Raw genomic sequence first — 25,308 nt, 5'->3', positions numbered from 1 at the left:
AAAGGTTGACAGCATCAAAGTCCGGTAAAATGAGGGGAGATTAGCATGCAGTCACAGTTCTAGTGGGTTCAAATTTCCTCAGCCATGTTGTTTCTCAGTAACACCTACGGCATCTATCAGACTGCCTAGGTTCTATTATTTAAACTCTATGCATCAGCCCAAAAAATGACCCATAGACTTATTATGACTGTGAAATCTATAATAGCAAAAATATAAATAAATCCAAAAGGCTATCAGCAATAAAGTGCTTAAATAATTCATGGTACATTGATATCACAGTAATGAAAAGAACCAACGATGGGTATTTAGAATTATTAATGGATGTGAACATCGACTATACAACTTATAGGGGCTCAAGTATAGGCAAGACTAGACTAAGAAGGTTTGGTCTACAACTATTCTAGGCATTAGGGAAAGTATGGGCTGGTAATAATCTTCTTAGGTAATATGATGCTGGCTATTTCACACACACACACACACACATACACATGTGCAGAATCATGTGCACAATTCATTAGAAAACTACATACAAGACATCTGCAGGCTTAACTGTTGATTGAGAATTATGTCTTGACATATAAAGTGAAGAAGAGTATCTCAAACTTTGTTCTTTATTGGTTCTCCTTCAACTCAGTGTACCCCACTGACAGATATGGCTGGTGTGCTGAGAGAGAATTCTAAAATATTTCCTATGCTCACCCAGGAAATAATACAATTAAGTTATTTTGAATCAATCGATATTGAAAATGTAAAAGGTTCAATGATCCAATCTTGATACTTCTAGAATGTTGGAGAATAGAGCACGCACACAGTAGTCTGTCCCCTGAGTGTCTGTTATTCAAAATTTATCAGAAAATTGCAATATAATAGCAATAAAATAAATCCTTTAAATGCTTGTATGGAGAAATAAATTCTTTTGGAGTCTTTGATCTTAAAGGAATATGTCCCAAGAAACAATAAATTTAATACCTCAAAATGGTGACTTTAAAGGACACATGTATGGAAAGAAGGAGCCAATCCAGGTTTTAAGTCTCTAATTTTATACAAGGTGATAGCCCTTTATTTAAATATTATCCTCTGTTCTTTTACTTCTTTATTTTTGTTTTTGTCCCTGAATAGTGTTCTTGTTTTGCTACTGGCTACATAAATATACTATAAACACAACTACTTTTGACAACATTATCTTAGTCAAACATAAGCTTTGTTAGAGTCAGTGCAATTACGCTATCTGAACACCTGTTACTTGCAATCCCAGACACCATGCACACAATTTTGCCAACATAAGATTTCAACGAAGCTTAAAACACGTGTATCCAATGTTGGCAATCATCTAAAAAGAATGTGGGCTAGATTCACTGCTTTGTGCTTATTTAAGAACCGTGGGAAACTCTTAAAGCCAACCAGGCATGGCTATAAATAATTCTTGTTGCAAAGTTGTAAAACACACCCACCATGCATGCATTTATCCTACTAGATTTTTTTTAACAAAACGTTACTATTTTACTTCATCTAAAATACTTGAATTTACTTCAGGTTTAAAGACTGAAGCAATCTAATGTTACAAAGAATGAGAAAGATTCATCAAACTGGCTTCTATGGAAATGCATGACAGAAAGGTAGACGTACCAATGACAAAGTTGGCTTTGGAGGAAGACTGCCCATACTGCTGCTCAATGTACTTTGGTTTATATGTGACCATGCCGAATAGAGAATTGAACTGAACAGTGCTTGCACACAAGTATAAGATGTATACTGGATTTCTAAAAAGACTCTTCAGTGATGGAAGAAAATCTGTAAGACAAAAACAATGTAGAGTCCTTGAAGATGGTTTCGGGTGGTAGACATTGTAACCTGCAGGGTTGCGGTCTGCCTGGGTTTGAATCCAGCCACATACACTCCCACAGGAAGACCATACAGGACCCACAAGTGAGTCAGAGACATCTCTCACCAGCTGATGTGCCAGTGACAAGGGGTCAACCTATATCTCCTCATTCTCCTGCTCGGAGCTCCAGGCTGGATATCATGAACTCTCATTCAGTGTGAGTTTCTTTCTCCAAACGTAGCTCACAGATATCTCTTTTAGTGATTGACTGTATCTTGGTATTAAAGGACATCCCTCCTTCTCTCAGCCCCACAACCCACCCCATGATTCAGCCTTCAACTTTAACAAGTTGAAGATTGTCTATAAATGTAAATACAGGATATTTTTTTTAAATTGATGGGGTCAATTTCTCAGACACCGACTTCCCTAAGGAGAACTCCTGAGAACGTGCCTGGTCTGCCTGACTCCCACTTGCACCCTTGCCAAGACACACATTTTTATGTAGTGTTCAAACAGGTGAGTCTCATGTGTGAAAGGCTCTCAGACATGGAGTTATAGCCTCTTCTGCCCGTCCAGGCTTATGCTGAACAACTGCTGTGGAGAAAAACATTTGTGAGGGAGAAGGTCGAGCCATTCAAAAGGAAGCTAGGAAAGATTGCTCATCCACCTGCAAAACCTTTTCAATAAGGAAGATGTCACCCCCATTTCTGCTTCCTGTGTGATTTCTTATGCTTTCTTTCAGACGGGGAGGGGAGATGAGCGCTGTTGGTCATACACCTCCTCTAGAGGTATGTGATCAAAGGGAATCTGACTTACCCCTCGCCATTTCCATGATTTTCATGCTTTCTTCTCTGGGGGCCATTTGGTAGTTAACAGGGTCATCTGTAATGAACTTGGATTTCTCAGAGGAGGAGCCGGAGTCCTCTCTACTTTGGGATCTTGGTAGAGTCTTGGGTAAGCACCAGAAAGGCACGGCTGCAAGAAGACTTAGGAACCCTGCTATTAGGTAACCAAGCCACCAGGCCCCGACCCACTGGGGATCCTTTGGGGTGATAGTTATGTGGTCTGAAAAACAGAGGTTGGTTAGGGAGTGAGTTCTTAAAGTGGAGGGTGCTGAGAGGAGTTACTGCAGAAGACAAATTCTAGCGACAGTTCTACGACATCACGAACACTGCATGAGGGCTAAGATCAGATGACCCAGAAGCTTTCTAAATGCCCAGTGGGCCTGGATGCTAGCATCCAACCTCCAACGGTAGAGACGGGAGAGCCACAGAGCAGGGTGCACAGTTACACCAGTTACACTAGCTATATCTATATCGATGATCTCTGAGTTTGATTGAAAGACCTTGCCTCAATGAATAAGGTAGAAGAAAACCTTAGGATGATTCTTTACATGTACACACATCCATGTGCCCACACTCTCATACATAGTCCTTGGCCAGACACAAGGAAATATGCATATATATGTGTATGTATGTATGTATGTATGTATGTATATGTATGTATCTATATATGCATATATATGCATATATACACACACACACACGCTAGAAAACATCTAATAAACATACTTGGCATCCACCACTACCCCCTACCCCAGATCTCCAGAGAAAGCATGAGAGGCTCATGACAGAACACTGCTCTGGGGCTGTGCACTTAGGGAGAGTAAAGAGAGTAAAGCACCCTTAGCCAGCTGCCCCTTCAGAAACATCACATCTGACTCACATATTGAATGTCTAAGATTGTCCTCGAAAAATGACTGCTGCTAGTCCCCCAAGATAATTGTCTAGTTGGAGAAAAAAGAGAGCAGAAGAGAGAAGTTAGGGCTAGGAGAAAGGGAAGTTTGCTTGCTGGAGACTTTCACTCCTATGTTTGCTTTATCGGTCGATGTCTCTATAATAAATATTGACACATCTGAGACCAGCAAGAGCCAGCAGGAGCCAGAGTTTTGGATGCATGTGAATTGAGAACTGTGGGAGAAGAGTGTGTCTGCCTTAATAAACAGAGCATAGATCACAGAGCACAGAAACGACCTGCCTGTTTCCCCTGCACCGGTTGGTTAATGCCTGTGTCTTCAGTATCAGAGTGCATTTCTTGCATTATTTTTACTTAACGAAAAAGTGACACCTTGACATTGTATTGGGGGGGGGCTGGGGAGATGGCTCAGTGTTTGAGTACTCACTGTTCTTGTAGAGCTGGAGTTGTTACCAAGCACCCACATGGAGGCTCATAACTGTAACTACAGTTTCGGGGATCAGACACCCTCTCCTGACCTCTTCCAACAACAAGCACTCATTTAATGCCCATACGTACATGCACACAAATATTTGTATGCATACATTTTTTAATTGAAAAAAAAAGAAAAGTAGTATTTTTCAAAGTCACATCAAAAATATAGTAGTTGAAATTAACGAATAAATGCAAAGTGCGTTCAGCTGGTAAGATGGTTTTGTGTGTAAAGGTGTCTGAAGCAAGCCTGGATATCTGAGTTCCATCCAGGACCCACGAGGTGAAAGGAGAGAACTGATTTCCACAAGTTGTCCTCTGATCTTCCCAAATGCATCATGGCATGTGCGTGCACAAAGAGAGGAGTATAAATAAAGACATGCGAATACATAATCCACTTACCTAGATTCACAAAGCCAATATCAACATAGAGTTTGGCACATAATGAACCCAAGAGGAAGCCGAAAATGGGCCCTATAATTGCCACTGTCTGCACACACCCTGTATCAAAAAACAAGCCAAACCAAAATAAAACAATTAAAGGGGGGATAAGAGGGAAAAGAAGGATAGCTGTCATTTGGCTCTGCTTTGATAAACTGATAAAAATGCTAAGGTGAAAGTAAAAATGAGATGCCACTGGTGAGTGCAAAATAAATGCTACTACCGCATTTCCTTTGTGGGCGTTTCCCTGGTTAAATTTTTCAATTGCACTGACTTAGGAAATACATCTGTAGCACTTTTAACATATGAATTGGCTCACAGAAATAACACCAAGCCCCTGACAAAGTTAATTTCCAAGCATGAATCAAACTTGGGTCCCGGCAGGTATGGGTGTGCACGGGTTGGGGGCTCCCAGCACTGGAGTTGGAGGGCGCAGCTAGGGGCTATGTGAGACAGAAACCAAACAGACCAGAACTGGGCTAGTTTTGTAATCTTTCAACCATGTTTTATCATCAGTGAAGCATAAAGTTCTGTTTGACATTAAAACGGGTTTCCCCACCTCAGTAATAAAGAATGCTCACTCACTCAAACCTTGGAAGCAGCTAGCAAAGGAGGGAGACTTTGGAACAAGTTAAGCTTCTCCAGAAAGCTCATCACAGCTCAGAGGCAGCCTCAATAGATGGCAGGAGCAGGCTATCCAGACGTGCCACTAGGAAGCAGAAGGCTGCCCTGCTCAGCTAAGAGTCTCACACCACCGTTCATCTCACATTAGAACTCATAAAAGTATATTCCTGGGAGATTACATGAGCTAGAGGCATGAAGAGCCATTCCCTCTCCAGAAGGTAAATCCTTCCCAATCCCCAGAATAGTTGTGTAGTTTGCCCCATATAGCTCTTCTTTAGGCTCCTGAGTTATCCTAAGGTTTTCGTTAAAGACAGACCCTGTGCAAGCATGTGTAGGATCTCAGGGATTTCTGTGGCATATAGCCAGAAAGGCAGTAGTCCTTGGTGTAACCTCTCTCCTTCAGTCTTACCCTTTGTCTCTAAAAGCAATACCTTCAAATGATCAGAATTCCAGGACTCAAAATTGAGGTAGTAAACCCAGAAGACACTGTAGTCATCTCTGCAGCTCTAATTTCTAGCTAAATTCCAATTATTATTAAATAAATTCTAATTATTCCAATTAAATAAGTGCTTAAATGCATCTGACCTTAATAGTTCCTTTCTATTACACATTTTGTGTGGAAGATCTTCCAATGCATTCCATACCCTTTGGTAGTAGACATTGGTGACTACTTCTGCTCAACTGTCCTGGGGGGATGGGGTATCCTTGCGTCTTGCTTACATTTTCTTTATAGCTCTTTTCAATCATTTATACCTGCTCTCAAGATTCCAGAACCCATTCCTATCTCAAACAGGGAAAAAGTGGAATAAAAGATCCTTTAGTTAATTAGGGCTTATAGAATGCAAGGCAGCTTTTAGAACTGCAAAAACAAGACACACACACACACACACACACACACACACTCACATACAAATGCACATACAGAGGCACACAAGCACCCACAATACACACACACACACACTCACATACACATACACATACAAACGCACATATAGAGGCCCACAACCACCCACAATACACACACACACACACACACACACACACACACACCTCACATACACATACAAATGCACATACAGAGGCACACAAGCACCCACAATACACACACACTCACATACACATACACATACAAACGCACATATAGAGGCCCACAAACACCCACAATACACACACACACACACACACACACACACACACACACCTCACATACACATACAAATGCACATACAGAGGCCCACAAGCACCCACAACACACACACACACACACACACACACACACACCTCACATACACATACAAATGCACATACAGAGGCCCACAAGCACCCACAACACACACACACACACACACACACACACACACACACACACACACACACATACATCATTAAAAGCAGTCTCTAAAGTCTGAAGCCCCGAGGAGGATGCTTTTATAAGGTCCCATGCCAATGAGGTCACAGCTATTTAATTCTGTGTTCTTTTCTTCTCTTAGCAGATGCTGACTAACGTACCTTGTCTGTTCAAAGCTAACTGAAGCATGGGGACTGAGTGCTCAAAGCTTCCGTGATGAATTTGGGATGGATGGGAAGGACTCGGACCAGGCGCCCCACTCCCCAAGCGGAATGAGCTATAGGTGTTACCGATGTAGAAGGCAGCATTGTCTTCACTGGCGAAATCATCCAGGTAGGCGATGCCCAGGGGTTGGATAGGAGTTTCCCCTAATCCTCGGAGAAGGTTTCCCAGGAAGACATAAACCCACATGGAGGAACTGGTATCCACTTCACACTCTTGAAAGAAAAGCAAACAGGAGGACTAGAGCTAAGACGCTACCAAAGTTAAGTATTCAATTCCACATTTCTACCCTCTGTTTTAAAACTGAATTACAAAGCAGAGTCAGAATTTGCCACAGTGCTAATCTGATAAGAGTTTGGATGAGCCTGGAGTTCGTTTTGATTTGTGATTTCCATCTCTTTCACAGAATCGTCCAGGGGCCTAAGAGATGCTCGTTTCATGCTCTGTCTTTAACGTATTCTCTCTCTTCTTCTCATTTTGTACCTACACAGAGATATTTGTCTCTTTATACCTCAGTGGTTTTCACCATGCCATCCAATGCAAAAAAACAAAACAACAAAAAAAAAAAAAAAAAAAAACAAAAAAAAAAAAACCAAAACGCTTGTCCACCTCTACTTCAATAAAAAACTGTGTATTTTTCAAACCCAAGTGTCTGCCGTTGTTGCCCAAGTTCTTCTTGAAATCTCAACATTTATGTGGGCGATAATTGTGACGCCAGGCTCTCTGGCCTACAGTTACATCCGGTAGTGATCAACTAGTCTTAGAATTCTGAGAATAAGTCATATTAAAATTTATATATCTTATATTCTCCAGCAATCCATATCTTACAACAACAAGGTTTGACAATATTTTTAGAACTGGATCTGTTTACACTGACTATTTAAGGATACATTGATGCACGCTCTAATCTGACTGTCTGAGGCAGGATAGCTGCGTCAGTCATGTAAATGAAAGACCACTTCACAGAGTTCAGGCACTGCAATAAACTTTAGGATGCTGACAGCCTTCTGTAATCACCAGGGCTAAATGCCCTCTCCCAGGCGCATGCTGGGCTAAGTGGTTCTCAGGTATTTTTAACTGGAGTCTTCTTGGCAACACAGGGAGGATAAAGAGGATAAAGAGAAAATTAAATTTAACCCTGGTGGGGCAGGGGGGATCACATTTCTTCCTTTCTAATCCTTTAGATCGATGTTTCTATTTGTGAAAGTCACTTTATTTTCATTTCAAGACCCATCTCACTCAGAGCCACTGGTAGGTGTTGCCAGTAACCACCAAGCAATTAGTAGTCTTTTTCATAAAAATTGATCACTGGAATATCTTATTGGGATAACAGCATACTGCTTTATATTTTAGGACCTGTTTATGTTTGTGAGTTCATGCAGGGAAGCATGTGAACCACAAGGGTGCATGCCTATCCCTCTACGCACACCGAGGCCAGAGCACATTGGTACATTTCTCCTGGTGGGCACACTGGTACGTTTCTCCTGGTGGCTCTGGTTTGTCAGATATTCAACTTACTAGATAGCCCAAGACAGCCTTGAATTCATGGCCTTCCTGCCTCAGCCTCCTGAGTGCTGGAATTATAGGCACTGTTTAGATAAAGGTATGGGTGTTCTGCCTGTGAAAAGACAAGGTGATGTTCCCAGGTTGACTGACCAGTGAGCTGTGGTCATGTGCTCTAACTGTACTGTCCTAGAAATGGGGGCACTCTTGTCCCCATTGCCTCAAGACAAAAACCTCTCACTGAACAGAGAGCTCGTTGTCATAGCTAAGCTTGTTGGCTAGTGAATTTTAGGGACCCACCCATCTCTGTCTCCCAGTATTGGGTCTATAAGGATGTTCAGAGACAGCTAAGTTTTTAAGTAGTTGCTGGGACTTTGAACTCAGGACCTAATGCTTGGAAAGTAAGCACCCTTCCACACTGAGTCATCTCCCCAGTACATTTGTAGGAATTTTTGGCACTTTAATATTTCAACTAATAATGCTCTTCTTGGGAAAGTTAATATGCATACCAAATCATATATAAAGCTCAAGCCATTCACTTACACAGGCCAGTTTTTAAAAGATCATCTTACCATCGTTTATCTTGTTTTGTGATTTCCCCACGATTGAGCGTGGTGATGGACTGCTGGACTCTAGGTAGCACGGAGAGATGTTGGGAGTGAGGTTGGAGGAGGGAGAATACCTCTCATATTTCTCATAGCTGTACCTGCACATAAAGAACATTTTTTTTACCCTGACAGGCTAACAGCATGCTTAAAACAAAGGTCTACATCATTTGCCCGAGAATGAAGGGATCCTGTTGGGTTTACATTTTCCTCAAAGTAATGAATCTGGCTGCAAATTATCACACACACACACACACACACACACACACACACACACACACACACACTGACTTTCCTGAGTTTCTTTTTTACTTAGATACATGGCCTTGCTACATTACCCTGAGCTGGCCACGAACTCACAGTGGGCCACCCAACATGTCCTCCTCCTATTTCAGCTTCAGGTATAGCTGGTATTACAGGGCTGTGTTGTATCATGAGGTCTAAGTAAAGGTAGAAAACTTTTTCCTTCGGCACTGGATACTGAAATCACCACCCCTTATGTGCCGGACAGTACTTTTCACAGACCCAGACTCAAAGGCTGTTAAACTTAGGGTTTTGGTTCTGAGCAGCATTCAAATTCTGCCTAGGGCAATCTTCCCTGAGCATATGAAATTCTGTATCCTCTTCCTGATGGCGTCCTTCCAAGCTTGTTTCATCGCTGATTTTCAAGCAGTAGTCACAGTTACAATGAGCCATTAGAAACCCCAAGTTATGGGTCCAGAGAGGCACCTCAGTTCATTACATGTCTGCTGTGCAAGCCTAAGGTCCTGAGTTCAGATCCCAGCACCCAGTTAAATGCTGGGGAGACAGTTACAGTACATTACCAGAGCTCACTGTCAGCTAAGCTCTGAGCATCGGTTGCCTTGTATTTCCACAGGCAGAACACACACACACATACACACACACACATACACACACACACACACACACACACACACACATACACACACACACACACACACACACACACACACACACACACACACACACACACACATGTCTATAATCCCAGTCCTCAGGAGACTGAAGCTGAAGGCTGTGAATTCAAGTTTACCTTGGGCTATCCAGTAAGCTGAATATCTGACAAACCAGAACCACCTAGCAAGATCCCTACCTTCTGAAAACAAAACAAAATATATATTTCCTAAGAAAAGGAGGAGGAGACCTGCCCTGGATGGGAAAGTTAGAGGAAGATGGCTGCTTACGACTTACTTCTCCATGAAGAACTGGGGAACTGCGATGAGCATAGTTCCAAAGCCCATGACCAGGCATCCTGCTCCAATTATTTTTGGCCTGTGAAGTTTGGCACCAAAGTAGCTAACGAATGTTATGACCAGGAGATTCCCTTTGGGGGCAAGAAGAAGTATTCACAGTCAGGTTAGGGAGTCTAGGAAACAGGCCACAGAGTGAGTAAAACAAATGACATGCACAGTCACTCAAAGGAAGTCCCCATCGTGCTGCTTCTTCCCTGAGAGCTAAAGTAGCTGCTGATTCATGACTTCAATCGCCTCATCTTCAGTCAAACTATTTCAAGCACCATCCCTGTCCCATTTTGTTTTACCACACCCGATTATTTTGTCGGTAAACTACATTGCAGACAGAGGGCTGGAGCGTGGGTCCTCCGTGGAGAGAGTTTGATTCCCAGCCCTCACACTGGGTGACTCACTGCTCCCTGCAACCCTGGCTGCAGGGGATCTGACGCCCTCCTCAGAACTTCACGGACACCTGCATTCATATGTGTACACATAATTAAAACTTAAAAATAGACAAAAAGTCCTCTGGTTGATATTTGAAAATTTTCTTTGTGACTTTGCAGACACTTTTATTAGTTTATTCATTCATTTACACTTTGGATTCAAGTTTCTATTAGTTTCCCAATTATTTTTGAAACACAGATCCTCTATTGTATTTACAGCTGATATTCCCCCAAAGAAAGGTATTACAAAATCAGGAGTAAGCCTCGCTTTACATGAAATAAAATGTTAGACCCACAATTATATGAATGATACTTTGTAATTGTTCAAAGACTTCTTTACAAAATGACTCAGTATAGGAAGTTTGTCCCCGCAACTCTACATATGTGTACCATATATAAACGTCAAGCTAGGAATACAAAATTTTCACAAGACAGCCATTTTTAAAAATTAATTGAATAACATTGGCTAGAAAGTAGAAATTGCATAGTCTAAAACAGCTCTAATAAAACATCATGAAATTGTTTTTGTGTATTTATTTGAACATATTCATGTGTGTATGTGTGTATTTGTGTGTGTGCGCGTGTGCATGTGCGCGCGCGCGCATATGCACGCATTGATGTGCGTGTTGGAGGTCAGAGGTCAAACTTTGATGTCATCGCTCTGATGCTGTTTACCTTGTTTGGTAAGATAAGGTCGCCACTCATCAGTCCTGAGTTTTGTTTTGGTTACATACACCGACAAGCCTATCTCTTCTGCCATAACGAAAAGGGTCTACCATACCTGATTGTTACTGTTGGTGTTGTTGCTGTTGCTGTTGTATATGTATTCGGGCATCAAGGTTGTCATGTTTACATGACACTACCGAATGAGCTATCTCAAGAGCTCTATGATCCAGCATGTTTTAAGGGAAGATTTCTCAGGCGTTGTTATATAAAAGAATCCCTAGGAGAGAGTGCGAAGGGAGATACAAATGCTTGGCACATCCAGTTCCTGGTGCCACGGAGTCACGGTCCGGTCAAGGAAATCTGCATTTGCAGGGTAAACTCAAATACATCACCTCAGATTATGACAGCCATACACCACGAGAAACCTGGGTTAGGGGCACACACCGTAAGGACCTTTCACGTTTTAGCTATAATCATTTGGGAAGTCTCATTTGCAGGAACTCCCATCTAGATAAGGGAGCAAACACTTCCGTACAGGATGACGATGGGGGCTGATGGCTGGCCCGGCTCTGACGCTGTTCTCGCTATTTCCAGCGTTACAGCAGGAGCCTGATTCCTTCCATCTGCAAGCAATCATCTGATTTACTACTGTTTGGACATACTGCCAGCGTTAGTCAACTGGAAAATGAGTGGTGAATTTTACAGCCTGGAGGATGATAGTAAGAATGTAGAAAACGTAACTTGAAAATGCGGTCTACGCGCTTGACTCTTGGAAGACTTCAGCTCCGTAAAATTCGCAAGTTCAAAACCCTAAGGCTGAGAGCGCCTATCTGGCGCTTGAGTAGTGTAACAACTATACTGACCATGTCCTTCCGATGGGGAGGCAGGCTTACAATTTTTAGCAATACTTTTGAAGCCCATGGACTTTTCACCAAACCCTTACAGTAAGGGACTGGGTTGAAGGGTGTTCCTTTCTTACATTACTGAATAAGGCCATTTTTTCCACCATCCTATAGCCACAAGATTCTGTTTCCTGCACTTGCTATAATGGCAACCTCTCTGAGTTCCCAGGAGACATACATGGGGAATATAGGATGATTCAAAAACCTGCAACAAATGAACTGGAGCATCTGAGAAGAGGGCTCAGGGGCAAAGCGCTGGCTGTGTTCAGATCCTCAATACTGATATATAAGCTGGCATGAGGCTTACATGTCTGTAACCTCAGCGCTATGCTTGAGGAAGAACTATGGAGATTGGCAGATTCCCAAGGCTTTCTGACCAGCCGACCTGCCTGCGAAGGTGAGCACCAGGTTCAGTGGGAGACCCTACCTCAAAAGATAGAGTGGCAGGCAGTAAGGGAAGATACTGGAAGTCTACCTCTAGCTTCCAGAAATGCATGCCTACACAGTGCTTCCATGTACATATATGCACATACACATGTGCACATGCATCTCTCTCTGTCCCTCTCTCTGTCTCTCTCTATCTCTCTGCCTCTGCCTCTGTCTCTCTCTGTCTCTGTCTCTGTCTGTCTCTGTCTGTCTCTGTCTCTGTCTCTCTCTCTCTCTCTCTCACACACACACACACACACACACACATACACACACAGAGAACGTCTGAATTGGAGATGAAAACATTTCCATGCTTTGCATGACCAATCAATAATAAGGCAACGGGTCCAAGAAGTTTAATAAATGTTTTAGCAAACTTGAAACTTTTTATGCACACACACACACACACACACAGAGAAAGAGAGAGAGAGAGAGAGAGAGAGAGACATCCAAAATTTCAAATCCTAGAAAAGAAAGTAAATAACTGAAGTTATCTTCTGCACCAGAAACAAAAACTGAACAAGTCCAGTGTAAGAAGTGGCAATTAGAGACCAAACACAGTTGTGAATTTGAAGTCACCATTTCCACTAGCCAAAGGACTAATCAATGTAGCCTGGTAAGTACAGCTGATTTCAGGACTTTGAGAATCTGAGCTAAGAAATCTGTCAATGAATCCACCATCTAACAGGTGGGAAAAGCAGTTAGTGGAATAGAATGTAGTGAAGCCCTCGGTGCAGCCAGACACTGAATTACAATAAGGACTAAGCCAAGCATGGTGGTGCACACATTCAATCGCAGTACTCTAGAGTTGAGGCAGATGGATCTCTGTGAGTAAGAGGTCAAATTGGTCTACATAGTGAATTCCATGCCAGCCAAGGCCACAGGGCAAGACACCATGTCTCAAATTGTCAAACGATGAAGAGTAGAAAGAAGAAAGAGAAATGTGCTGGTTAAATAAATTTTTAAAGTATACTTACCAAAAACCATGTAAAACAAATTAATAACTAATTAATAATAATTTAACTAACTAAAATAAAGACCATGCCATAGGTGAATGGCTGAATAATGAAATTTTAAAAGCGCTGTATTAAGTCAGAAAAAGAGAAGGGCGTTCATTATCACCTTTCCAATTCAGTCCCCAGGCCAACTGAGTAAGAAAAGAAAAAATTGGGGCACATTTAGGGAATTTAAAAAATGTGTGTGTGTTTGTGTGTGTGTGTGTGTGTGTGTGTGTCTTCTATTTCAGTCATGTGATTTTTGCATTCAGAAAATGCTAGAATTCCTATACAGAATCAATTGAAATTAAAAGAATTTCAACCAAGTTATTGAATGTATATATTATTATATAAAACTTTTTCATATGTATATGTGAGGGCATGTGTTTGTGTGTGTGTGTGTGTGTGTGTGTATTTACATGTTTGGGCACAGATGGGCGTGGGACTAAAGTACGCATGTGTGTGCATTTATGTAGAGACCTGATGCTAACATTGGGTAACTTTGTGAACAGTTTCTGTCTCATATATTGAGGAAATTCAAGAGAAAGTTCACACTCCATCATCTCTAGCACCATGTTTATAGAAACCAAAGAGTGAGGAAAATTGAACTTGTTCGATATCTCATTTTTATTGGCATATCAACTCCTCCCATGTCGTAGGTCAGCTTCACTCAGTAGGCAGAAGCTTGCTATCAGTATTCCTTTCTTCCCATGATGCAGCCTATCTCCAGACCTCACCTTTCCATGATCCTTCAGTTCAGGATCATCAATGGGGCAAGCATCAACTTTTGAGGTTCCTCAAAGGATGTTACACAGGGACTGGTACAATCAGTGTGATGATCTGAATAAAAATGGCCCTCTTTGACCCATAGGGTCACTATTAGGAGGTATGGCCTTGTTGGAGTAGGTGTGACTTAATTGGAAGAAGTGTGTCTCTTAGTGGTAAGCTTTCAGGGTTCAGAAGCCCCAGCATGGCCAGCGTGTCACTGTCACTTCCTGCTGCCTACGCATCCAGATTTAGAACTCTTAGCTACCCTCCAGTATCACATCTGGCTGCGTGCTCCCATGTTTCCTGAGGACCATAGTGGACTAAACCTCTATACTGTAAGCAAGCAAGTGCTTTACTTTATGACTTGTCATGATCATGGTGTTTCTTCACAGCAATAAACCCTAACTAAGACAATTGGTATTTTAAAACCATGACATATGTGAGTGGGGTTATTGACTAAAGACATTGATAGCCCCTGACAACAAGAAAGGCAGACTTGCTGTGATGTGTCTGATGACCTCAGTTCAATCCACAGAACCCACACGTAGAAGGAGAGAAGTGACTCCCTCGAGGGATCCTCTGACTTCCACATGTGTACTCTTGTGAATGCACATGAAAAGAAACAGACTAACTTAATCAATTAGTTAATCATAGTTAATTAGTCATTAGTTAATTATAAATAGATAACTAATGCGATATAAAACAAAAACAAATAGAACCTTGGGTCCCTTCCCTGAAGAATCATTACCTGCACTTAAACTCTTCCCAGGCACCTGAGTGGCCACTCAGGTGTGACTGATACTGTTCCAGAACCTTTGAGAACTGCTTTGCAGGTATGCTCCACCTACAAAAGCTGATGCCTTGCTTAGAACTCCAGTGGTTGGAATTTTATGTGTTCAGAGCCAAATTATCTCCTTCATAGCCATTCATCTCCCACCCCCGTATGACCTGACATCTTTCTGACTATTGGGTAAATCCCTTTGAATGTATGAATACATCTCTAACTTTCAGTCGCTCAAAAGCTAACATCGTCGCCAGATGGCCTCTGAGCCCAAAAGCCGAGGCTTCTCGCACTTCACTCTACCTACCTACCTGATGTTTCCACCAAGATGTTGCAAAACATGTTGATTTATAGCTTTCTTTGTTCTTACACAATAAAATTGTCATGAAACGGTTACCAGAGCTTGGACTAGCCTAGTCTGTGTCTGAGCTATGATCATACATATTTTTTCCAAAATAAACCATGTCTTATCCCTTTTGAAATGAGGGCTGCATTTTTGGCAAAAGCCAGAAAATTTTCTGTGTTCATCGGTCTCACTTTCGCTGTGATATCCCAAGTCAGAAATAAAATTAAAATAGCAAGTTATAAACAAAAATGTTGAAGACCTAAATTCTACTCACTACAGGTAAAGCTGACAGTAAGGCAGTTAAGAGATTTCTGCGCTATTTTATTTGTCCCAAATGGCATCAATGGCCACTAAGGGGGTTATTTTAATTACTTTGAAAAAGCATCAAATGTCTCTCATTTTTATTAACTCAGAAAGTGACTAACTGAAAAGGCACTCGTTCCAGCACGTTGAAAACCACTCTTTGAAGATGGAGGGCTAAGCAACTGCCAGACTAGAGATACCAGAAGGTAGTGGAGGCTTTACAGTCTGATCTACTCTTGTGTTCCTGCTAATGCAACCCCCCTTCTCTCCTTTCAGTAAATACGTAGAAAAGTACATTAGGTGTCTGCTTCGGTTTTTTTTAAGGTTTTTAAGGTTTTTATTTTATGTATATGACTGCACCGTGACTCTCTTCAGACACACCAGAAGAGGGCATCAGATCCCATTATAGATGGTCATGAGCCACCATGTGGTTGCTGGGAATTGAACTCAGGACCTCTAGAAGAGCAGTCAGTGCTCTTAACCACTGAGCCATCTCTCCAGCCCCCAAATGTCTGCTTCTTAAACATTTGGACTCCATCTTTGCAGAGACCCCTTGAGTGCTCCCACATTCTCACTTCTCCAGGAGGCCTTTCACATATATTATAACTCAAAACGCCAATCTTCACCTCATCTTCCCCTAAAGAAAGTCTCCCCCCACCCTGATGCGTAACTGACTTGTCTAAGCATCCAGAAATGAATACTGGGGGCAGGAAATTTGTTACTCCTCGCCTGCTCTCTGAGAGAATAGATTTCCTTTATTGAGCATAAGGTCCTAGCAGATTTATCCAAACAGGATTTTACAGGTCGTATCTCAGCAGACAATGATGGATGGCATTAAGCAGGCTCAGGAGAAAGACCTTGGGCTTAAAGGAAAATCAGGCTTCTGTGATACCTACCAATTTCGAAACTACCATCAATTATTCCCACCAGAGAGGAAGGGATATCAAACCTTCTCTCTATCTGAGTAATAGTGCTCTTCAGGTAGCCTTCTGCCAATGCTTTGGCAAAGTAAACAAAAGACAGGGCACCTAAGAACACCTGGAAAACAGAAAAAGGTACAGGTAACTGGACTCGCTTTGCCTAGCTCAGAAGTTTCTGAGGAAACAAAATTGAGAGGAACAGCAACTGTGTTACCATTGAAGGCTTGATTCAAGCATTGTTGCAGCTCAAATCAGCCCCAAGACCATGCAGAGTCCGCCGCTGCCCCCCCCCCGCCCCTGCCCCAAAGAACTCAAGTTATTTGGCAGTTGAAATGCACGTGGATTTTCATGTAAAACATTTGCAGGATTCCCCTACTCCTCTGCAAAGAACATTAAGGGAGTTTAGCTTTGAGAATAGCAGTGAGGGACAAGGGAAGAGCCATTGATAGATAAAGGAAATAAATGAAGTGAAAATCATGATGCCCGCGTGCCATCTTCCCACAAATCCTTGCCTAGTATGCATTTTGAAAGCCTACTCTACTCACTAGTGGGAATCACTATGCATGGAAATATACCGTCTAATTTGTTGCTTTGGTTTTTTGTTTTGTTTTGTTTTGTTTTGAGACCAAGTCCCTTAGTTTGAGTTCTTTGATATCTGGTTGTATTTTAATAGACATATGGTTTAATTATATGTATACAGCAGTATGCATGTGACTTCAGGTTCACAGTTATTAAATACAATTTTATTAGGTTCCATGAGTGTTATTTTGTATAAAGAAGGGAGGTTTTAATCACACAGACGCCTATCTCTTTCTGTGTAAAAGCCAAGCCACATTCACTTTCAAAAAAGGAAAACAATGTGGGTATAATTAGTACAACAGACAGTGCAGGGCAGGGCTTAAACATCCGGTTCGCTATCTCCACTGCTTTTCTAGGAAGAGCTTCCAAGGAAGCCCAGGGAAGTCATGGCAGGCAAAAATGATTTCATTGCTTGGTGAGTGGTATTAGTAATTTGCAATTGAGAGCTTATTTAAAGAAAGGAAAGGAAAGAGAAGCGAAAAGAAGAAAAGTAGAGAAGAGGAGAAGAGAAGAGAAAAGAAAAAGAAAAGAAAAGGAAAGAAAAGGAAGCAATTTTCTCTTGTAGTTTCATTTGTCTGGAAGGAAAGTCCAGCTTGTAAACTACACCCAACCCCTCTACCTTGAGTTTTCCACAGCATGGCCGCGCTTCCTCTGTGGACGGATATCCCGCTTTAAAAGATGGCCCTCCGGCAGGTTGCGCTGAATTTTTGTGGAACAAATGGGCATTTTCTTTGGATGAAGTGTCCATTATGAAAATATTTCTTATCCCGGCCTGTCAAAGTTGATTTTAAAAGGAAACAGCAATTTATTTCCAGTCCGCATGATTTAAAGGTATTTCCGTTTCACAGTAGACTACAGTTCCATAGGTGTAATTTAAAGCGCCACTATCTCCTCTTACCACAGTAAGTTGGCAACATTTTTCAATTAAAATCAGACAGGATATTTGATTAACGAATCCTGCCATTGAGACCCTACAGCCAGCATTCTTTTTCGATCTTTTCACATTGAGCCTCATTATAGCAAAGAATAAATTTCCATGTTGCCTTTGGAATAAATAACGAGGCAGAATTTTGCTGACTTTGTGGTCTTGCCAGATTAAACTGGGCGCGAGCAGGAAGGGGAAGAGAAACCCAACCTCTTGAATATTGATTCATTAGAATTAAAGCTTCCAAGACATGAATAACAGAGGCTGACACCATCACAGATCCCCCAAAGCACCTTAGCATTCCTCTGGCAGCCAAGTAAAGCTTAAAATGAAGCAAAAAAGAAGAGGTCCACTTTGTGTACCATTTGGGCTAAAGGGGAAGGAATGCGATAAATGCCTGGTGCCTGGATTGAATTCAAATGAAAGTACAGGCTGTAGTTTTGCCTTGGAGGAAGGAAATCGAGTCCCATGCTTAATTCCCACCCTCTCTCTTCTCCTGACCCAACTCTTAACAGCTTTGCACAATCTGACCCTATTTCTCCCTGTTCACATTAATATTTACACATCCTGTGCAACATCTTGTTAGCCATCTACATGAACCAGAGTTTGTCTAGTAATCTAACGCAGGCCACAGGACTCAAAAGCTAAAACAGCGTGGCTGCCCCCAGGGGCTACAAGATTCCCTCCTTGTACAACAATAGAGATACCTTCTAATACTCATTATACTGACTAGAGAAATAATATTTGAAGTAAATTTCCAAGCATGTGGTAGAATTTAAAGGTGTTCTGCTCATGTATATGAAGTCTTAATTCCTTATTTTATGGGACATGAGTGGGGCTTAAAAGGGAAGGACTTTTAAAAAAATAGTATAAGAATATCTGATGTTATAAACATGCTTAATTTTAAGTTTTTAAAAATGAGCAAATAAAAGAGACTGAAAGAACAAAAATATTGAACAAGTTAAAGTAATGACTCTTGCTCAAAAGATGAAAACTATGGATAAAACATAAAGACTTGGCTATCTTGTTGATGTTCTCAAAGAACCAGCCCTTGGTTTTGTTGATTCTTTGTCTTGTTCTCTTTGTTTCTAATTGGTTAGCCCTGCGATGAACTGTTTCCTGCCACTTACTCATCTTGGGTGTGTTTGCTTCTTTTTACTCTGGGACTTTCAGGTGTGCTGTCTTTATGAAGGCACTGAGAGCTATGAGGTTTCCTCTTAACACTGCTTTCGTTGTGCCCCATAAGTATGGGTATGTTGTACCCTCATTTTTATCGATCTATAAAGTCTTCACTTTCTTTGTTTCATCCCTGACCAAGTTATCATTGAATGGAGAGTTGCTTAGTTTCTGTGTGTATGTAGGCTTTCTGGAGTTTCTGCTGTTGAAGTCCAGCCTTAGCTGGCAGTGATCTGACTATTTCAAACTTCTTGTATCTCCTGAGGGTTCTTTTGTGTCTGATTATGTAGTCAGTTTTGGAGAAGGTTTCATAAGAAGGTATATTCTTTTGTTTTGGGGTGAAATGTCTTGTTTATATCTGTTAAATCCATTTGGTTCATAACTTCTGTTAGTTTTCACTGTGTCTCTGTTTAGTGTCAGTTTCCATAATCTGTCCATTGGTGAGAGTGGGGTATTAAAGTCCCCAAGTATTAATGTGTAGGGTTGAATGTGTGTTTCGAGCCTTAGTAAAGTTTCTTTTATGAATGTGGTGCCCTTGCATTTGAGGCATAGGTGTTCAAAATTGTAGACGGGAGGGGGAGGGAATAGTGAGTAGGGCAGGTTCAGGAGATAGGAAAGAGGCCCAGAGGGCCAAGGGAATAATGGAAACATGTAGCTGCTGGGGTTGGTGGTTAGGGTGAATCTCTAGGAAGTCCCAGAGGCGTAGGTTCACGGAGGCTCTCAGGATTCAATGTGAGTGCCCTTAGCTCAGATGCCCAACAGTGGAGAGAGGGAACCTGAAGAGACCACCTCCAGTAGTTAGATAGGGCACCCAGTGGAGCAATGAAGACACCCATATACAAAACTTTGATCCAAACTTGTTCCAGTTTAAAAGAAATACAGGTACAAAAATGGAGCAGAGACTGAAGAAATAGCCAACCAGTGACTGGCCCAATTTGGGATATATCCCAAGGGTGGGCACCATGCACCAACACTATTATTACAGATGCTATGTTGTGCTTGCAGACAGGAGCCGAGCATGACTCTGAGAGGCTCTACCAACAGCTGACTGAAACAGATGCAGATATGCACAACCAAGCATTAAATGGAGGTTGGGAACTCCTGTGGAAGAGTTAGGGAAAAGATTGGAGGAACTGAAGGTTCCTCCCACAGGAGGACCAACAGTGTCAACTAACCTGGACCCCTGGGAGCTCCCAGAGATTGAGCCACCAACCAAAGAACATATGCAGGCTGGTCTGAGGCCCCGATGCATAGATGTCGCAGAGGACTGCTTTGTCTGCCTTCAGTGGGAGAGAATGTGCCTAATCCCGTAGGGACTTGATACCCATGGCACAGGAATACTGGGGAGGGGGACACACTCTCAGAGGCAAAGCCGAGGGGGTATGGGGGGAAAACCTTGTAAGGTTGCTGGGAGGGGGCAACATTTGGAATGTAAATAAATAAAATAATTAACAAAATATAAAGGGAGCATTTACAAGAAAAAAGTATAATGTAAAAAAAAAAGAACAACAGAAAAATAAATGTAGATGTTTAGTAAGCATGACCAAAACTTTGCATGAAACATACAGATAAGTATAAATTGTGGACAAAATGAAGAACTTTTCAGTAAATAATACCTATGTTGACATAGGCCAGAAAAGAAAAACAATGAGGAAGAGAGCGATACATTTTTCAAACCATACACCCAAGCAAGGGCACTAAGAGCAGATGAGATGACAGGGCTGCTTTATCAAGGAATCCCTTCTAAAGAAAGCAAGCAGAGGATGAAACGGATTCACTGTGACTACTTGATACAAACTAAAATGACCTTCAATATAACATCTCAGGAGGACAGCAAAAAGCGGAAACTTCAGAAAAAACATAGGTTATAAACTATGCACAAATACTACCAAATTCAAATCGATGGCAATACTTAGAATTGAGATTAATCTAAAAAAAAGTAGCAATTGGTTAATATTGATAATTGGTATCATTGAACATCTATTTCTGATTTAGAAAACCATGAACAATAACAGCAATAAAACGGCTGTAACGGAAACAAAATCAGAACTCAAAGAAAAAACCACTAACGGTCTGTGATACAAACGTTCTTCAAACACTAAGGTACTGAGACTGGTTTTCCCAAATTGTGCTTCCCAAGAATAATCAAAATGCTATTTGAAAAACACAGGCTTCTTCCGCAAGTTTTGGTAGCTCTCTTTCCAACAAGGGTATCTAGTACCTGAAGTAGAACATCTGGAAGAAATTATTGCTTAGGATGAAAAATATTCAAATAGCCAAATGATTTAAACCGTCTGCACAGTACGGTAATGCCTCACAAGGAAATCTTAGAAGCCACTGAAAGGTAAGGTGAAGAAGTAAAGATAGTTATAGATATCGAACAAGAAGATAATGATTTTTGCAACAGCACAAGGAACAGTATAAAAAGAAATGAACTTACGCTCAGAGAATCAGTCTCAGCAAACCTAAAACTATCACTACATAGGCCAGAAAGGGTTTCTTAAAAGAACGATAATAAATTTATACTTTAAAATTTGATCCTTTACAAAAATATATATATAATCAAAATTGACCTTTTAAGGGGTTATTGGTATACTATTTCCTGTTGGACATGATTGAGAACTGTTAATTAGAATATGCAAATAAGCGCTCAATAATGGCATACACCCCTCAGAACAAAGTCTGACTCAAGCAGTCAGACTCCAGAGAGCCAAATAACCCTTTTAAAAGTTGGGTTACAGAGTTAAACAAAAAATTCTCAATGGAGGAATATCGAATGACTGAGAAGCACCTAAAGAAATATTCAACATCTTCAGTCATCAGGGAAAAGAAAATCAAAGCAACACTGTGATTCCGCCTCACATCAGTCAGAATGGCTAAAATAAAAAACTCAGGTGACAGCAGATGCTGGCGAGGATGTGGAGAAAGAGGAACACTCCTCCATTGTTGGTGGGATTGCAAACTGGTACAACCATTCTGGAAATCAGTCTGGCAGTTCCTCAGAAAACTGGACATAGTACTACCTGAGGACCCAGCTATACCACTCCTGGGCATATACCCAAAAGATGCTCCAACATATAACAAGGACACGTGCTCCACTATATTCATAGCAGCCTTGTTGATAATAGCCAGAAGATGGAAAGAACCCAGATGTCCTTCAGCAGAGGAATGGATACAGAAAATGTGGTACATCTACACAATGGAGTACTACTCAGCTACTAAAAACAATGACTTCATGAAATTCTCAGGCAAATGGATGGAACTAGAAAATATCATCCTGAGTGAGCTAACCCAATCAGGAAAGATCACACATGGTATGCTCTCACTGATAAGTGGATATTAGCCCAAAAGCTCAGAATACCCAAGATACAATCCATAGACCACATGAAGCTCACAAAGAAGTACGACAAAAGTGTGGATGCTTTAGTCCTTCTTAGAAGGGGGAACAAAAATACTCACAGGAGGAAATATGGAGACAAAGTGTGGAGCAGAGACTGCCCCACTGGGGGGATCCATCCCATATACAGACACCAAACCCAGACATTATTTCCGATGCCAAGAAGTGCATGCTGATAGGAGCCTGATATAGCTGTCTCCTGAGAGGCTCTGCCAGAGCATGACAAATACATATGTGTATGCTCACAGCAACCATTGGACTGAGAATAGGGTCCCCAATGGAGGAGTTAGACCAGAACCGGAAGACTTCCGAGGTCCAAGCCAAGCCTCGCCTCTTCATTTTCACTTGTTTAGTAGGACCGAGCACAGTGCAGAGGAATGCATGTTTGATATATCCTTTATCTCTTAGGTTCACTGGAGTGTATTTTTCCAAAACTTAAAAATAAATAATAAAAAGGCAGATGGCGAAGCTTTCATCCAATATCCTAGGTTAAGGTATAACATGGTCCAGATTTTAAAGCAAACACGCCAAGCTGGTAGCTTTTTGAAAAGCTGAATTCACTGTTCACATGGGTTGGTCTGAGAACCTGGTCTTTAAAGGAGCCCAGGTGAGCAGAAGCTGCTGACCCCTCTGGTTGAATTAGGGAAAAGCTGGGGGAAGCTGAGGAGGAGGGCAACCCTGTAGGAGGAGGAGCAGCAGTGTCACTTAACCTGGACCCCTGAGGTCTCTCGGACACTGTATCACCAACCAGGCAGCATACAACAGCTGAGATGAGGCCCCCAACACATATGCTGCAGAGGACAGCCGGGATCTGGGTTTAGTCAGAGAAGATGACCTAACTCTTGAGAGACTGGAGGCCCCAGGCAATTTAGAGGTCTGGTGGGGTGGTTGAGGTAGGAGGTTTGGGATGTGGAACAGAGGGTGGACCGGGAGGGGAATAAAATAAAATTGTGTGTGTGTGTGTGTGTGTGTGTGTGTGTGTGTGTGTGTGTGTGTGTGTGGCGAAGATAGGTAAAATTGAGTCCCACAAATACACCCAAAACTTGTTCACTGAACCAGGGATGGGCCAATCTGCATGGACTGTCACAGAGAATGTCGGAGAGGTACCCATGGCCAGCCTCCCTTCTTGAACACCTTGGGCGCGGGCACCAGCCAAGTCAGATTCTCTGACTCTGAGAATCTTCTCTTCCAGAGGTCTTAAAAATAACCTGTTCTTTTGCCAGAGGAGCAATGTGTCTTGCACAGAATTCTGATCTCCCACCCCTCGCTGTACATGACTTCAGTATCAAATTCACATATCCTAAATAGCATCTCACTTCAGTGTGAAATACGCATGTATTGTAACCTTTAAAATAATCCCAAAACGTCAACATCATCATCTCGACTTATGGAATGATTTTAGTTCATAGCAGTTAAGCAACCTGACAGAGACCACCCAGCTAACGAGCCACAAAGTCTAAATCTGAAAGCAGGTCTGAGTTTACCTGGCTTCTGTGACCAGACTCCTATTTCACCCAGCTAACCAGGGAAGCCATTGACTTTTACTGAAGTGTCACAGATGAACGGAAGTCTTGCAGAAACTAGTGTCAAATTATCAGCATCGGTCCTGGGAGAGCAAAGCCTAATGCTCACAGAATTAAAAGCAAATGATTAGATAGATAGATAGATAGATAGATAGATAGATAGATAGATAGATAGATAGATAGATGATAGATAGAGACAGACAGACAGACAGACAGACAGACAGACAGACAGACAGACAGATGAACAAGAAGAGCCAAATCGTACCTGGAGGTAGAAGTCAAAGCTCTCCAGTTCTTTCAGAACGTTCAGCGAGACGCTGGATCACAGAGCCCAGCCTGAATGAGGAAACTGAGGCAGTACCCCCACAGCAGCTCTGAATCGTTCTGGCAAGTCAGGAGAGGTGGTGGGCACAGACAGGACAGATTAGAGCAAAGAAGAGCCCAAGGGTCTGATCTCTCCCCTAGGCAATCTTTCTCTTTCGCCTTTCCAGTTGGCCTCTTTTTTTTCTGGCAGTCTGCAGGGAATTGGGCACCCTGGCAAGGGCACTGCCCTGCATCTCAGCTCCCAGGGCACGGAAAGAGCTGGAGCCTTTGAGCCATTTCTTTGCAATTTGCAGCAAGTTTAAGGCCACACGTGATAAAGCTTTGTTTATAGAAGAAGGAGGAAAAGAAAAAAAAAAGAAAAAAAGAAAAGACCACTTGTGATTTTTTTACTTGCTGATCCCAGAAAACACAACTCCGCAGGGGGTGGGGGATGAGGAAACAGAAGCCGGGCAGGGAAGGAAGTTTGCAACAAAGACCCCCTCCCCTTCTACCAATCAGTTTTCCAGCCAGCCAGTCCTAAGGGACATCAAGGGGCCAGCCTTGTTGTGTTGTATTTATTTGTTTGCTATTATTATTTTGTTTTTTAAATCTTGGGCCAGTTCCCTGCTTTGTTTCCATTACCGTTGGGATTCTAGAATCTGCGGGAGTACTTTCAGGTCGGGATCAAAGCTCTGCGGGATCCCTCCAGGGGGTAGCTCACTTTCAAAGCAGAAAAATCGGTAGCTCCAATCCACACACCCTGTGAGCCTTGAAATTTGACAAAACAGCAATCGGATTTTTGGCATCCGGT

At 42.0% G+C, this 25,308-nt stretch overlaps 1 protein-coding gene across 2 annotated transcripts in view; it reads right to left on the bottom strand.

The window, feature by feature from the left end:
- The window catches only part of Slco1c1 (solute carrier organic anion transporter family, member 1c1), a 46,666-nt gene extending 21,852 nt beyond the window's left edge, over positions 1-24,814 (bottom strand). Inside the window, exons 1-10 of one of the 2 annotated variants that reach the window (XM_039108471.2) lie at positions 24,460-24,814; positions 24,156-24,292; positions 17,793-17,945; positions 16,571-16,712; positions 10,004-10,136; positions 8,759-8,892; positions 6,752-6,898; positions 4,451-4,549; positions 2,639-2,887; positions 1,627-1,791 (exon numbers count right to left, since the gene is read on the bottom strand). In XM_039108471.2, the coding sequence (XP_038964399.1) occupies positions 1,627-1,791; positions 2,639-2,887; positions 4,451-4,549; positions 6,752-6,898; positions 8,759-8,892; positions 10,004-10,136; positions 16,571-16,712; positions 17,793-17,921 (1,198 nt within the window). In that variant the 5' untranslated portion in view covers positions 17,922-17,945; positions 24,156-24,292; positions 24,460-24,814. 2 annotated transcript variants of the gene reach the window in all.
- Between the last annotated feature and the right edge of the window lie 494 nt (positions 24,815-25,308).

The sequence above is a fragment of the Rattus norvegicus genome, chromosome 4 (assembly GCF_036323735.1).
Source record: "Rattus norvegicus strain BN/NHsdMcwi chromosome 4, GRCr8, whole genome shotgun sequence".
NCBI lineage: Eukaryota > Metazoa > Chordata > Mammalia > Rodentia > Muridae > Rattus > Rattus norvegicus.
Note: the sequence above shows the minus strand (reverse complement) of the source record. Positions and strands in the feature narration are given on the sequence as shown.